Source organism: Terrapene carolina, unplaced genomic scaffold, assembly GCF_002925995.2.
Source record: "Terrapene carolina triunguis isolate 2854851 unplaced genomic scaffold, T_m_triunguis-2.0 Scaffold21, whole genome shotgun sequence".
Taxonomy (NCBI): domain Eukaryota; kingdom Metazoa; phylum Chordata; order Testudines; family Emydidae; genus Terrapene; species Terrapene triunguis.
In genome coordinates this window covers 39,925,034-39,940,832 of record NW_020664372.1, presented here as the reverse complement: position 1 = coordinate 39,940,832, position 15,799 = coordinate 39,925,034, and the positions used below count along the sequence as shown (strand labels likewise).

Genomic DNA, 15,799 nt, shown 5'->3' with positions numbered 1-15,799 from the left:
CATAAATGATGGAAGTCCTATTACTAAGGAATTAGCAGATTTATCGAGACTATGACAGTGGTGTGAACATGAAGGGAAGAAACAGTGGCACCCAGGCAAGGATCCTTGTGCTGAATCTTTCTTCATGCCTTCTGGTTGCCTTTCCCTTACCTGGTTGTGTCAGATGCAGCTTCATCTTCTGTAGATTCAGTATCTTTCTTCGGAATACAGCAAAGGGTATACATCCTGTTTACAGCATCAACTATCAGGTGGAAGATCCTCATGGATAATGTTACAAATCTGACCATTAAGCTGCTAAGTGACACTCTATGGGAGAGCCGCATTGACAGCATAAGGCCAGTGAGGTACTAAGTGACTGAGGTCTATGATGCCCTGATGGAACTAGCACAGTCAAGTAAAGCTGAGGCCAAAATCAGACACAAAGCGGAAAGGCTGGCAAACCAGATCACTAACTTCAAATTTCTGGTCTCAGTTGTGGTTTGGCACGATATCCTGTTGCAACTAAATGTTGTAAACAAGGCATTACAAACTCAGTCAGTGGATATCGCAACTGCTACTACTTTGATGAGAAGCTGCCTTAATTTTGTTGTGGCCTACAGAGACAATGGATTTGAAGATGCCAGCACTGCTGCAAAGGAATGGCGGAAAACTTGGGAGTTGAGCCTGTCTTCCAGGAAACTCGCATATATTGGAAGAAGAGACAGTTTGGTTACGAGGGCAGAGATGAGGTGATGGGAAGCGCGGAAGAAAAATTCTAGAGGGAGTTTTTTTGCTCGCTCATTGACACTGCTCGAGTGTCCATCAGAGAAAGGTTCAGACAAATGAAGCACCAAGAAAAGATCTGGGAGGTTTGGTATGACCTTAGTAAAGCTGACGGCGGACAGGAAAACACTCTTGAACAATTGTACGGACCTTCATTGGATGCTGACACATGGGGAATATTTGGATGTCGATGACAAAGATGTCTATGTAGAATTGGACAACATCCATCACATTTTACCACACGGGAAGCACTCTCCACTTCAAGTTCTCCAATTGTTTCATGATGCAGAGCTGAAGGACACATTTTCTAATGTGTGGATAGCTTTGAGAACCCTGCTCATGTTGCCAGTCACAGTTGTGAGTGGTAAGCCTAGCTTTCTGAAGCACAAGCTCATTAAAACATATCTTCGCTCAATGATGGCTAATGAGAGACTGACATGGCTTGCTATTTTATTGCTTGAAAATGCTATTGGCCAGTCTTTGGATCTCTCTGATGCTGTGCTTCAGTTTGTGAGGGCAAAGGTGAGAAAAGCGACCTTCTGGACAAAAGGGCTAGGGTTAACATTCCAAGACTGTCACCTACTGTAACATTATTAAATACTGGTCGCAGTATTGGTGCGCAGTTAAATTTCTTGATGTTAGAATATTTTAGTTATTCTTAAAATTAAAAAAAGTTTCTGTAAGCTTAGAGGAAACAAATTTTTTAATTTGTGTATATATGGCATGAATAAATACAGATTTACATATCCCAGCATGCAAATTTATCTTCTTATATGACAGGGATAAATCATGCATGCAAGTTGTGCATCAGTGTCATGACATGGGCTATAAATGCATAAAAATAAGGTATTAAAAAAATTAACAAATGGAGGGGCAGGGGAAGCACTGAAGATGCTCCTAGCCTGTGTCTCTTGCACAGGCTTATATAACAAGAATTAAACTAAGCATTTTATTACTTTCACAATCTGTAGTCCCGTGGTTATGGTACAAAACTTGGGGTCAGGAGACCTGAGTTCTATTCCTTGCTCTGGCATTAACTCACTCTGTAACTTTGGATAAGCAATTGCACTTTCCTCAGTTGTAAAAATAGTAATAATTATGCTTATCCATCTTCATAAAATGATTTGAGATGTATGGAAGAAATCAACTATATACCGGGGGTCCCTGTATACGTCTCCCCCTTATCCATCATTTCACATATCCATTGCTCATCAGTAGGGGAATGTGTTCCGATTAACGTCGGTCCCGATCTGCATATCCGTCGCTTCACCTTTTGCATGGTTTTTATGTGGCTGCTTAGCACCCACTGGCAGCCAGCACCCCCCACTCCCCAGAGTCTCCTTTCTGCCAGTGGCCCTGCTCCTCCACCTCCCTCCCAGTGCCTCCTGCACACCATGAAACAGCTATTCCCCCGTGTGCAGGAGGTGCTGAGAGGGAGGGGAAGGAGCAGGGATGGGGCGCACTTGGAGGAGAGGGCGGAATTGGGTGGGAAGAGGCGGGGCGGGGGTGGCTGGGTGGAAAGAGGCAGGGTGGGCCATTATTTCTTATGGGGAAAAATTCCCTGGTATCTGTCATTTCGATATCCATCACCCTTTTCAAGAACGCAACCCCGAAGTATACCGGGGACCCCTGTAAGTATTAATATTATTATTTTCACTTAGAGTAATATCGTAAAGAAGACCAAATTCAGGCTTGTTCACCTTCTCAATACAAGCGACAAAGAGTCCTGTGGCACCTTATAGACTAACAGACGTATTGGAGCATAAGCTTTTGTGGGTGAATACCCACTTCGTCATACGTCTGTTAGTCTATAAGGTGCCACAGGACTCTTTGTCGCTTTTTACAGATCCAGACTAACACGGCTACCCCTCTGATACTTCTCAATACAGGCACCAGTGTTGTCCAACTGATATGTTTGATGGGATAAATTAATAAAATTGGAAATACATTTATATTTCATAAAATTGGGAATTAATATTCTTTAAGGCAATCTATGATGTACAGCAAATCAAAATGAATTTCACATCAGCTCACTTTGACCTTTTGTGTCCAGTTATTAAATAAAGCTTTACATCATAATAGATTGTATTACAACACAGTTCATCAGTCTGGAAAAAAAAGAATACAAATAATAGAATATGTGTAAGACAATGTTGGAAAGTTTTACTTATGGTAGGAATTTGCATGACTTTAGATCCACTGTAGTCAATGGCAACACCTCTGCCCCCATTGACTTCAGTGGTAGCAAGATCAAGATTTGTTGAGCTTTGGGCATAAATGATTTGTAAATTAATAGTTCCCAAGGTAATAGGATAAGTTTGACTTCAAATAACTGTTTCATGACACTTTCCATGGTTCTGTTAGTAGAACACACCATTCTAATCCAGGACTAATCCCTTAATAAAAGTTGCTTTACTTTCTTTTATAATTGAACCACATTCACTGCACAGGCCTCTTTGTAGTGCGACAAAGTAAATAGTATCAGTGATTCTAAAGAAAAGGAAATACTGACATAGAATCTGTTTGATTGAAAAATGCATTTACTTTCATGTGTCTAAGTTGTCCAGTGTAAAAGGGCCATTGCCGTAAAAGAATATCACCCTTACATTTTGCACTATTCTAACTTTATAAATATATATCAGGTTTGCAGTAAATATCTCTTCTAACAACCTGCAGATGTGGCATTGGTTAGATATACTAATTGTGTAAAATCTTATCCAGACACTGAAAAAAACATTTACCACTCAGCGGTGGGTTTTTCTGCTATGGGTTTGATGTTGGCACTGGGAGCCTCTTTCACTTTCTTTCCCCAAACACGCCTGTGTAAGATCCAGAAAGATTGCTGACAGCCGTGATCCTGTGGTGGGGTAGCTAGCTTATCCAAAATAAAAGGGTTCTCTGGGGCTGATCCTCTGCTGGGGTACACTGTCATAGCTCCCTTGACTTCACTGCTTCCCAGGATGGGAAGTCAATGGAGTTTTGCCTGAGTAAGGATTGGAGGATTTGGTGCATTGTGCCATATCAGCACCCGCTCTTGGGAATGTTCCGTGGACTCATGTTGTGCCATATATTCTTGGGAATGCTCACTTGGCATCAAAAGAGAAGGGTGCTGGTGGGGCTTTCTCGGTGAGGGACTTGGAATTTAGGAATTCATTCCCTTGTCATATTCAGTTGGCCTTCAGGGCATTTTTAGAAGGGCTAACATTTATGCAGCAGGGGCTGGGACCTGTGGCTGCAGGGATTTGATTCTCTTTCTGGTTTTGGAGACTGCTTTCGTTATACAGTGTTGCAGTTGAATATATATAGGGGGCTGAGTGCCTTGGATAAGTGCTATTAAATATTGTATCTAAATCTGAATAAATAAGTAAAGCAATTGAAGACTTAATCCAGCATAATTAACTGAAGCTAATTGTAAAATATTCCCTTTTAAAGCAAACTGAATTTACAACAAAAGTTTTCATTCAAGTTGGGATTTTGTGTGTGTTCTCTTTCCTGCTAATGGCAAGAGACGTGTTCACTGCCAGATTTACACATTGGAAGTGCTTGCAACTATGTGCTGTAATCCAGCCCAGGTGGAATGATGAGGGCGCTGCAACTTCATCTCCCTTCCACTGTTGTTGATGCACCAACTGCAATAATATTTCAAGTCACTCCCTGTCTCTCTGGATAGTTAGGGGAAGGTCAGCTATTTTTGACTGGCCACGCCTTGATAGAGAAACAGAGTAAAGCTCTTCCATCAATGTCCTAAAATAGAAGGGTCTTTCCATCTGTCAGGCTGAAGTCAGCCTTGTGGAACACAAGTCAGGGAACACAAAATCAACCCACCAGGCACAGGGAAAAACAGAAAGGCAAGGAAAGAGAAATTTCTTCAAACACAGGCTGCATTCTCCAACCAGCACCTATTGTCCACTTGCCTAATTTTTTACTTTGAGAGGGTTGATTTTTAAAATAATAAAAAAAAATATTCAGATTCATTTGGAAACAAATCAACGATGAAACTGAGTGTGGGGATATTTTTTGGAGGCTTCTTCGGGGCGCTGGGAGTTTTACTCTTTTTGGTGGCCTTTGGGACAGATTACTGGCTTCTTGCTACAGAAGTTGGAAGATGTTCAGAAGGTCCAAACAATACCACGGTTAGTATGTATATTTTTTCTTTAGAATAATAGCTGGCATTAGTTTCACAGATGTGAAAATTTCTTCTTCATGTAGAAAGAACATACTGTATGGACACTAAGTCTGACTCTGGTGTTTATGGGCCTGATCCAAAGCCTACTGCAGTTAGTGGATTTTTATTGATTTAATTTGGCTTTGATCAGGCCCATTGTGCTCAGAACCACGAGATGCAATCTGAGCTTTTGACAAAGGGGCTATAATTGTACAGGTTTTTTTTAAATAATCTGCATTCAGGTAAGATGCGTTTTCTTATTATTTTCAACTAAAAACCTATATTTGATGGGATTTGATTCTGTTAGCTACCTGAAAAATGCCTTGACTGTGCTCATGCATTCAGGCTACAAAGATTGTGTTTGTTTTGTGCAGGAGGAGAAGGTCACTTTCCACCATGAAGGTTTCTTCTGGAGGTGCTGGTTTGCTGGAGATGTAGAAGAGGACACTAACAATATTTGGAAATTCTGGTACAGTAAGTGTAGTTTATATTTTTACATTACCTTTACCATATTGATTCAAAGGCTGAAATTCTTTTTGTCGGTCATCTGGTGCAATATCTATCTATCTATCTATCTATATGCTATTATCTCATAAATAAGGACTCTCTCTCTCTCTCTCTCTCACACACACACACACACACGCACACACACACACACACGATTCTGGCCCCCAAAATGATTGCTTTTACTGCTCTGGCAGTGCAAATCACTCTTACAGCTGCCCTAATTGGGCATTCTCCCTAGGTCGAGGAATTCCCAGATGGCATGGAGCTGACAGTGCTGGTAACCCTTACTCGGGCAAAACCCTCACTGAGGTTAATGGGGCTTTTGCCTGAATAAGAACTTGGAGGCTGGACCCATAGAATTCAGTCTGCCACTTTAGAGAATGTGTTTAAAAGTGTTCTAGTCAGCACAAATACAACTCATGATCATATGAATACTAGACATTAATGTTTAGGCTTTTTTTCCCCCTAGCCAACCAATCGCCGTCTAAGAATTGCACACATGCCTACCTTTCTCCATTTCCTTTTATCCGAGATGAACACAACTCAACCTCCTATGACTCTGCAATCAGTAAGTATTTTCTTGGCTTCAAATGTATACAGTGCCTATAGTTTCAGGAAAACAATTTGGATACTTCAGTATGAAGTAGCTTTATCATTTCACGCAGTTTAATTAATGGAGCTTTGGAATTTCATAGTCCATATGATTTTAAACTGTGTTAGGAAGTAAAAATATAAGTAAAAATTCTATCATTTCATTTCACCAGGACTGGACTGCTCATTTCTGGAAGCCATAATATTTAGGTTACTATTCAGCAAAGACTTAAGCACATGCTTAACATTAACCATGTGACTAGTCCCATAGAAGTCAATGGGACTACTCACAACCTTAAAGCTAAGCATGGGCTTAAGGCCTTTGCTGGATAGGGGGCATAGTTTGCAAATGTAAAATTTCCTTTTTAAGTGTGTGTTTTTCTGTTTTTCCAATAAACAAAATATCTTCCCCCCAAATTCTTAAAATTGAATATAAAAGAACCATTTAGTGTCTTCAAAGAGCAAATTTATCTTAAACTTCACTAAACTTAGAATCAGTCTCATAGAATTAGGTTGTCCATGTGATGAATTATCTTACTGCATTTATTTGTGCTTTTCTCTGATTGGTTGAGTTAGTGGTTCCCTCCAGAACGATGTTTTTTGTTCCTGTGTCTTTGTGTTGGGGTTTATAATGGGGTTCGATCACTGCTGGGATGCCTCCTTGTAGCTGGGTCTAGAGATCAGCTCTTGCTTGGTCTGGCACTCCCTTCCATTGGTTCCCTGCACCGTGTCCCCCACCCCCTCCAGGATTTGGGGTGCTCCCTCTCCGTGACTCGACCTTCCAGCCAGATCACTATTTAGTCCTCCACTTCCAGGGTGTCAACGTCCCACTGCACAAGCTGTCCATATGCCATGTCAGACAGTCTTCTGGTCCAAGTCCAGGTCCACTGGCTGGTAGGTGAACCCCGGCTCACCACCATCTCCAGGTTCCATTCCAGGGACCTGATGCCTAGCAACCACCATCTGCTCAATTTGAGACCCTGTTGCTATTTCCCTGGGCACCTTCCTACCTCACTTCTTTGTCTTTTGCCCCACCTCAGGATTTACCAATGTGAGCTTCTTCTATTTGCAGTGGCTACCCCATCCCTCTCGGCTTCTTGCCACTCTATAGTCCAGGGCTTACTCTCCCCATAGATCTCCTTCTCTCTCGCCAATTCCCTTTCTCTCTCTGGAGTGACTGTAGAGCTCCTCCCTATAGCTCCGTCCTGCTCTCAACTTCCTGGCATTATATAAGCCACAGCCTGTTCCTGTCCAGCTGGGCTTCATCTTCAATTAAACTTTGTCCCTGGTTCTCCTCCGAGTGCAGCCTATAAGGTCAATTGGCCATATTTAACCAGCTCATGCCTTGTGTGGGGTGGTGGACATATACCAGCTTGTGGGGGAGAATATGGGTACCTTCCATCCTGGAGTTGCTGAATTTGGGCCTGCAAGTCATCTCGCTCCATCTCTGGGTCACCCACCATGAGAAGCAGTTTACTGTTCTCTTCCATGGTGTTCTGGTACTTCTGCTAACACTCTAAGGCTTGCGAAACCACTTGCATGGCTTGCTCTACAGCTACCAACTTCTCTTGTAACTCCTGCCCTTGGTCTGCTCTCCCTTAGCACTCTTTCCCTCAGAGTCTGAGTTCCCCACTGTATTGGTTAGTCTCTGTATTTATCCCAGTATCATTCAGTTTTATCTTCATGGGACCATTTCTTCCTTCCAGTTCCTTCCCACTTTTCGTCATTACAGACCTGTTGGCCTTCTCTACTACTGCTACTGCTACTACTACGCCCCTATTGAGGGCAACTGGCTCTTCCTTTCTTGAAACCTTGCCCTTTTCCTAGCTTCGTTTTACCTTCTCGTGAGGATTATGCCTCCTCACATGTCCCAATTCCCCACAGGAAAAAACAGGCACCTCCCCTTCCTGCTCTCGCAACAGGTGGGACTCTTAGTCTGTCCTGCATTCCTCCCTTCAGGACAAACCCTCTTGTCATGAACTAGGTAGGGGGATTCCCTTTTTTAAGTGTCCCCCCTGCCCACAGACATAACACTCTCTTGCCAGGCCTCCGGCCTCCTGGCCCTGAGATCTCTTTTCTGTTCCCTTCTGCAGCCTCTGAAAATTTCTTCTTGCAGGATCTTAAATAAATATTGCTGCTGTTCTGCCAGCTTTGCCAAATAGCTCTGCAGGTATAACGGTGCTTCCCACTGACTCTGTTGGTTCTCCAGGACCTGCGTAAGTAGTACCTGGATCCCCTTTCGTTGTTTTTTTTTGGTCTCCCTTAACCGGAAGCAGAAACTCAAGGGTCCCACTTGGGAGAGTGTATCTGCCTTCTCGTACTGCAAAAAAGGCTTCTGCACACTGCAGCTACAGTGTCTCTTTCTAGTATGGTGTCTCACCCTCCCCTTGTATTGGGGGTGACTGCCATGCCCATATGCTTCACCAGATTTGTAACAGGGTACAACTCACCACTGGGGGCACCTCCTTATGGCTGGATCTAGGGACTGGCTCTTGCCTGGTCTGGCAACCCCTTCCATTAGTTCCTCACACCGTGGCCCCTCTCTCTCTCTCTCTGGGACTTCGGGTGTTCCTCTTTGTGCCTCCACTCTCTGGCCAGTCACTATTTAGTCCTCCCCTTCTGGAGTGTCAAAGTCCTAATGGATAAGCTGTTGGTATGCCACGTAAGACAGTCTTCCGGTCCAAGTCCAGGTCCAGTGCCATTTTCCCAATGACTGCTAGGGGAATCTGGGTCCGCCCTCTGTCTTCAGGTTCCAGCCCAGGGACACTATGACTAGCAACCATGGTCTGCTCAATCTCAGACCCTGTTGTCGTTTCCCTGTGTGCCTTCCCACCTCACTTCTCTATCTCCTGGTCCCCTCAGGATTTGCCAGCCTGAGCTTTCTCTGATCACAGTAGCCACTCCTCTATGCTTCTTGCCAGACTTTAGTTCAGTGCAGGATCCCAGCGCTTACTCTCCTCCTAGAGCTCCTCCCTAGCCAACTTCCTTTCTGTCTAGGGAGTGACTGCAGAGCCCCTCCCTGCAGCTTCCTCCTGCTCGCCACTTCCTCGCTTTATACTACCCCCAGCCTGCTCCTGCCCAGATGGACTTCATCTTCAGTTAGACTTTATCAATCCTTGGCTCTCCTCCAGATGCAGCCTACCAGGTTAATTGGCCCTTCTTAACCTGCTCAGGCCTTTTGTGAGGTGGACACCCCATCAGAGTCTTACTGATATGTTTGTCATGTATACAGTGTAAGATTTCAAAACATATACTCTCCTAAAGTGAGATATATGAAATAATAACATTGGGATATTGTACTAGATTAACTCTAACATACTTTAGTAAGGACATTATTTTCTGCACCATGATTGGAAAACTGAGTTTGTACAAGTGCCATTTAAAACAAATTGGGCCAATTGGTGTGACGTTGATGTCAAAGGTCAAATCAAGGATTTTATGGAATCTAGGGGGAATTATTTTTCAAATGATCTATGGCTGGACGTCTTTCAGTCTCATAATGTATAGATACATGACTGCTGTATATCCTTGAACTTGCTCTATCCCTATTAGTAAGTGTTTTCAGGATTTGATTCTTGTTGCATATACTGCTTACCTAGGAAAATAACTTGTACTGTCAACAGTTCTGATGACCTTTTAAAAATATTAACTAATAGTCCAGGAGGAGGTCAAATGTGGCCAATCAAGGTCATAGGTCAAACCCATGACTTTGCAGCACACCAGAGAAATTTGTCTTTCCAATGTTGTGGAACTTTCCTCTCCTAATAATCTAGGAGGAGTTTGCATCCAACCAGTCATTCATAAATTCATAAGGAATCCCCAAATTACATTATATGATTACACAGAAGTGGACAAACAAAGAATAAGAATGGGAGAAAGGAACATCATCAACATTTCTTATTAATTTTAGTTAATATTTGCCAATAGATCCATTGCTCAAATATAATTTACCTAGCAATATTTCATATTAGGAGATTAAAAACAGGGAAAATTGTACTATAGGTGATGTCCCAGGAACTCAATATTCAGAGCCATCCCTACTATACAAATAGAAACAGTTGGATTGCTTTGGAGCTCATTAAAATTCTGGTAAGAAAGAGATTGTTTCGGCATCCAGTTCATGCCACACAAGTTCATTTTCAGCATCTGAGTCTAATTTTTTATTAGAGCAGATATTTATATTCAAGAATACTTTATCATGACCATAATAACTCCCTTTGCTATTTAATGCCTTTTTACATTATCATCATTTTTGCTAGTACAGAAATTTACTCATCTTTAGTCTAGCACTCTCCTATCTACAGTATTTTAGTAGAACAAGCTTTTGACAACTTTCAGGATCAGCATTTGTTAAATTAAGAAATACTAGAAGTGTATCCTTTTATTCTTAACATACCCTGGGTGAAATCTTAGCTCTGATGAAGTGAATAGCAAAACTCCTGTTGATTTCAATAGAGCCAGGATTTCACCTACACCTCTACCCTGATATAACGCGACCCGATATAACACGAATTCGGATATAACGCAGTAAAGCAGTGCTCCGGGGGGGCGGGGCTGCGCACTCCGGTGGATCAAAGCAAGTTCGATATAACGTGGTAAGATTTTTTGGCTTCCGAGGACAGCGTTATATCGAGGTAGAGGTGTATTACAATATTGGACACTGCCAAACGGATACAAAAAGTATTTCAACTAACCATACAACAAAAGGAAACTATTAAAATATTGATATTATTGCTTCCCTTTATCTGTTCTTCTACTATTTGTTGATGGTCCCAGCTTACCTTAACCTCAACCTCAAGGTTGCAAAACAAATTCTCTTATAACCCCCATTTTCACATGCTTAACTTTCTCAAACGTTCACCCTTGGAGGTAAAATCTTCCACAGTTTGTCTCTTCCTGAAGGTGAACTATTTTTCACCTTATTTGAACTGTGACACTGTGAGGGGTAAAAAAAAGAATCACTTTTCCTTCTGAAAAAAATTCTAGCCACCCCTTTTGTAACATGCGTATTGCAAAAGAGATGCTCTAAACTCAAACAAAAGTTATGGGATTGATGCAGGAATTACTGGGTGATGTTCTATGGCCTGTGTAGTGCAGGAGGTCAGAATAGATTATTTCAGTGGTCCCTTCTTGCCTTAAAATCTATGAATCTGAGTAAAAACAACAACTGAAGTTTTAAAGCTAAAACATGTGTGAAAAAAATATAATATGTATGCAATTTTCAAAGGTGCCTAAGTTTTTCTCTAAACTATTTATTTTTCAAACCAAGTAAAGGCAAAGGATTGGCCCTGTATGTGCTATTTGACTTTAATGGGCTTTGCATCATATTGGAACAATTTGGCGCTAGCTGCGGGCTGTAGTGGAAACCCTAATATTCGTGCTTTTCCGGTCCCACACTGAGATCAGTTATTTGTGAAAATCATTTCCAGTTAAAGCTGCTCAGGCAGAGGAAAGAAAACAGTCTCCCAAGGCCAAGGAGTTTCTAAACCTGGAAGATTTAAATAGCACACAAGGCCAAATTCCCTGCTGGGATAACTCTGTTAACTTCAGTGAAAATTTGGCCCAAAGCATTTAGGGGCAACAGTTCAAAGGGGCCTCAATCCACCCTCTATTTGTTTGCTTATTCCTTTGCATGCTCAGTTTTTAAGCTGCAATGCTTGTATGCTCAGGTGACAGTGATCAAAATTGCACATGCAGATGGAGGCCTTAGAGCAGGAGTCGGCAACCTCTGGCACACGGCTCGCCAGGGTAAGCACCCTGGCGGGCCGGGCCAGTTTATTTACCTGCTGCGTCGGCAGGTTCAGCCGATCGCGGCTCCCACTGGCCGCGGTTCGCTGCTCCAGGGGGCTGTGGGAAGCGGCGCGGGCCGAGGGATGTGCTGGCTGCAGCTTCCCGCAGCCCCCATTGGCCTGGAGTGGCGAACCGCAGCCAGTGGGAGCCACGATCGGCCGAACCTGCTGACGCAACAGGTAAACAAACTGGCCCGGCCCGCCAGGGTGCTTACCCTGGCAAGCTGCGTGCCAGAGGTTGACGACCCCTGCCTTAGAGTTTATGGCTGTCTTTAAACACTGCTAGATACATTTAAAATACAAGTTTACAAAATATCAGGCACAGAGCCCAATTCATTCTGCTGCTGAAACTCAGGCTGAAATGCCCTCACTCAGTGGGCAACTCCGGTAGAGATGGGGTAACTCAAGCCACCCAGAATCTTGGCTTTTTCGGAGATTTAAATGTACATTGTGGTGTTCCTGGTTTTCTTGCATTGTTGCCCACACATACGTGATCAGCTTTTAACAGTTAGAGTCACAGCTTCAAAACTGTAACTTGTTACACTTTATACAGTCACCATTACTTTGTGCTACTTTACACGTTCACTTTTGTAAACACCATATGTCTTTCGGTGGTAGAATGACAGTTTACAAAGACAGTGTTCAGATAATAGGCAAACACCTACAGACTCTAGCTGTGCTGCCATTGGATCCACTTGCACTGAGTTTCATAAAATAGTAAAAGCTACAAACGAACAATGAAAGAAAACCAAAATTATTCTGTGCATAAATAAATGAATAAATCATCAAAATACATTAATCAGAAACACGCACACTCATTTGTAGCCATATAATTCTCATGATATTAGTGGGAACTGCACAGATAACACTGCACACTACTTTGAAAAAGTAAGGATGTGGTATTAAAATAGTAATGTATTGATATCATTATTAATGTATTGTATCTCATTACTTATACCCGATCACTTAACACCAACATTCAAGTAGTATCTACTATGTTGTCGAATAACTTTTGCTACAATATGTTTTTTGAAGTAAAGAAATATTATTATTATTTTTTCAAATCTGGAACTGATTGTGCAGGTCTTGCAATGCAAATAGTCCTGATTTGCATATGTAATCCCATTGGCCTCTTTGGGACTATTCCCAAGAATGAGGGTTGCAAGTTTTGGTCCCTAGTCAAGACATTAATTTGATTTTAAAATTGATGTTTTCAAATTGATTTGCAAATAAAGAGCCATTCCTCAGCTGTTGTAAATTGGCATAGCTCCTTTGAAGCCAACTCAGAAAGCCACTGAATTTAATGAATTTACACTGATTTATACCAGCTGAATAATCTGACCTGTAGCCCTTAGTAGTTTTTTTCCTGATCCCATCTGACCATTTATATTTTGTGTTTTGTACAGTACTGAGCACACACTGTCAACACTTAACATATAATACATAATTATATGGATGCAGAATGTCCGTAGAGATGAGGAGAATTTCAGTTTTTTCAACTATTATGTTTTAATGACTGAATCAAATTTTTGGCAGGTGTGTTGCTGTTTTGAGACTAACCTAATAGAACTAGCATACATTTCTAGTCGGTTAGTCTGTGAAATATTAGCCATGGCATTTGAAAAGAATAATTTCTTATGTTACCTCTAGGGTTTCTATCTCCAGAGCAAGAATTGATAATACAGGCACATATTTGAGCCCAACAGCTTGCAGTGTAGTACGTTAATAAAGGAAACCTTCCAGCTATACATTTCCAGGGAGAAATATTTAACAGAGAAATGTATCAGCAGCATGAAAATTGTGTTTGTTTTACTGTTAAGATCAGGGCCGGCTCTAGGATTTTTGCCACCCAAAGCAAAAACAATTTTGGCCGCCCCCCCCGTTTTTTAATTACCCCACCCCCGGCCCCGCCTCAACTCCGCCCCTTCCCCAAATCCCCAGCCCTGCCTCCTCCCCCCAGGCTCTCAAGCCTGGGAGGGATGAAGGGAGAGCAACTGTTTCCCGCGCCACGGCCGCTTGGGATCTCCCCCTCCCTCCCAGGCTTGACCGCGCGAGTGGCAGCAGCAGCGGAGGTGAGCTAGGGCGGCCGGGGCACATTTTTAGGGGCTGCATTCTGGCGCCAGCCATGCCGCCCCTAAAAATGTGCCGCCCCAAGCACCAGCTTGTTTTGCTGGTGCCTAGAGCCTGCCCTGGTTAAGATTCAGTGTTTTTTGTTTGTTTTTTTAAAGAAGTAATTATTACTCAGGGGTAATTGCTAGTAATGGAAATCTTATGAGAAAAAACTGTCTGGCAAGATTTATGGTGTTTCCAGCTGGGTTTCAGATAGGATGGGCCCAATACTCATAGGATGGGCCCAACTGATCTCCCTTACATTGTTTTGACTTCAGAGGAGCCACTCCTGATTTACACTGCTGTATCAGGCCCTCTACTTCTAGCTTTTATTTTATTTTATATTTTGGGGTGGGGGGGCATCTTGATACTTCTGTCCCTGGCAGAATACAAGAAGGTAAAGAAAAAAAAGGTTTAGTTCAGGGTTGGAGTTTGTGGGTTAATGTTCAGGTCAATTCTTATCCAAATCAGTTAGCACTCTTTTATCATGGTTACATACACCTGTATCCACACACATGTCAAAAAGGCTTTTGGCTTTACATTATTTTAATAAATGTATCTTTTGCTTTAAATTGTTGCTTTCTATAGACTATCAGAAATGTATTTGGTATGTTCTCTGAATGGACCAAATTTTAAGGCATTTGCAGGTAGAGTTGTAGGTGTTGCAGAAAGATAAATACAATAATTGGTATGGTTTCATGAATTTGGTATTAACATCTCTAGCTAGATATCTGTTCACACCCTTGTTACAGTTGTGTCCTCAGCTAGCCTATGCCTGAATATCTTATTCTATAGTTTCTGGGGTATGCATCACCCTTGCACATGATGTGTGTGCTGTGGACTATTCAAGTCCTGATTCTCAGCTGCATAACATTTCACAATATATTTGTCACCAGTGATACTTTGGATGCCCTCTTTCTTTGGAAAATCCTCTTACATCCCTTGATGTAAGCTTTAAAACATGTGAGAGTAATGCTTAATGAAGCCAATATGATCATGTCCTATCATGTTTCTCTACATCATTGACACTGTTATACTGCTGTAGTTATATTAGGCACCACCCTTTAAGTCTTTCTAGATCAAACATACCACTACTTTTCTTCTCTATCTATAGCACAGGTACATAATGCATTAAAATACCACATCATGAATTCCTTTGCTAGCAGGGGTAGGGAGCTATTTCTCCCAGCTACCACGGGAACCATTTCTCAACATTCAGTTCACTGCTGAAGACCAGCCATTTCAGCTAATTAATAAATGATGTAGAGAAGTTCTGAAGGGAATCCCCTTAATCCTCAGTTGGAAAGTTGATGGTCAGGGTTTTGTAAATAAAGAGGGCTAATAAGGGAACAAGAGAATCAACCTGAGTGTTTCACTAGTGACTGAAGACGTTCTTCTTCAGGAAAAATAAATAAAAAGACAAAATTACATGCCAAACAATTTGGAAAACTGGTAACACATGAAAATGTTAATGTTCCTGTGCTCTATTCTGAATGGAGCAGAGCAGACAGCCTGTTCTCCTGTTTTGTTCCAAGCACTATTATATTTTCAGGCTTGCCTGACACTCCCAAGGGAAGTTGTGTGTCGAGATGAAGGGAAAGTTTGCTGAACTGATTTATGGAACTGTTCAGTTTTAAATTATTGCACCATAAAGCGGTGGTATCTAAGATAAATACTGTTGATAGGGTTACCTCAGAATGTGCAGTATTCCCTTGTACTTTTGTACTTTGACTGTAGGAAATGCCTTAAATACTACAAGTACAGTACTGAAGTTAGCTAACTCAGTACATCTGGGAAATTAATTTACTTAGGATCTGATTCTTCCACCCTGGCTACAGTTGAGTAGTACCTTACTCTGAGCCAGAACATAGCCTAT

General features: G+C 42.0%; 1 protein-coding gene across 1 annotated transcript in view; it reads left to right on the top strand.

The window, feature by feature from the left end:
• Positions 1-4,532: 4,532 nt before the first annotated feature.
• TMEM182 (transmembrane protein 182) overlaps positions 4,533-15,799 on the top strand; it is a 35,010-nt gene continuing 23,743 nt past the window's right edge. Inside the window, exons 1-3 of the mRNA XM_024204362.2 lie at positions 4,533-4,895; positions 5,302-5,401; positions 5,904-6,002. Coding sequence (XP_024060130.1) covers positions 4,755-4,895; positions 5,302-5,401; positions 5,904-6,002 — 340 coding nt within the window. The 5' untranslated portion in view covers positions 4,533-4,754. The remainder of the gene's footprint in view (positions 4,896-5,301; positions 5,402-5,903; positions 6,003-15,799) is intronic.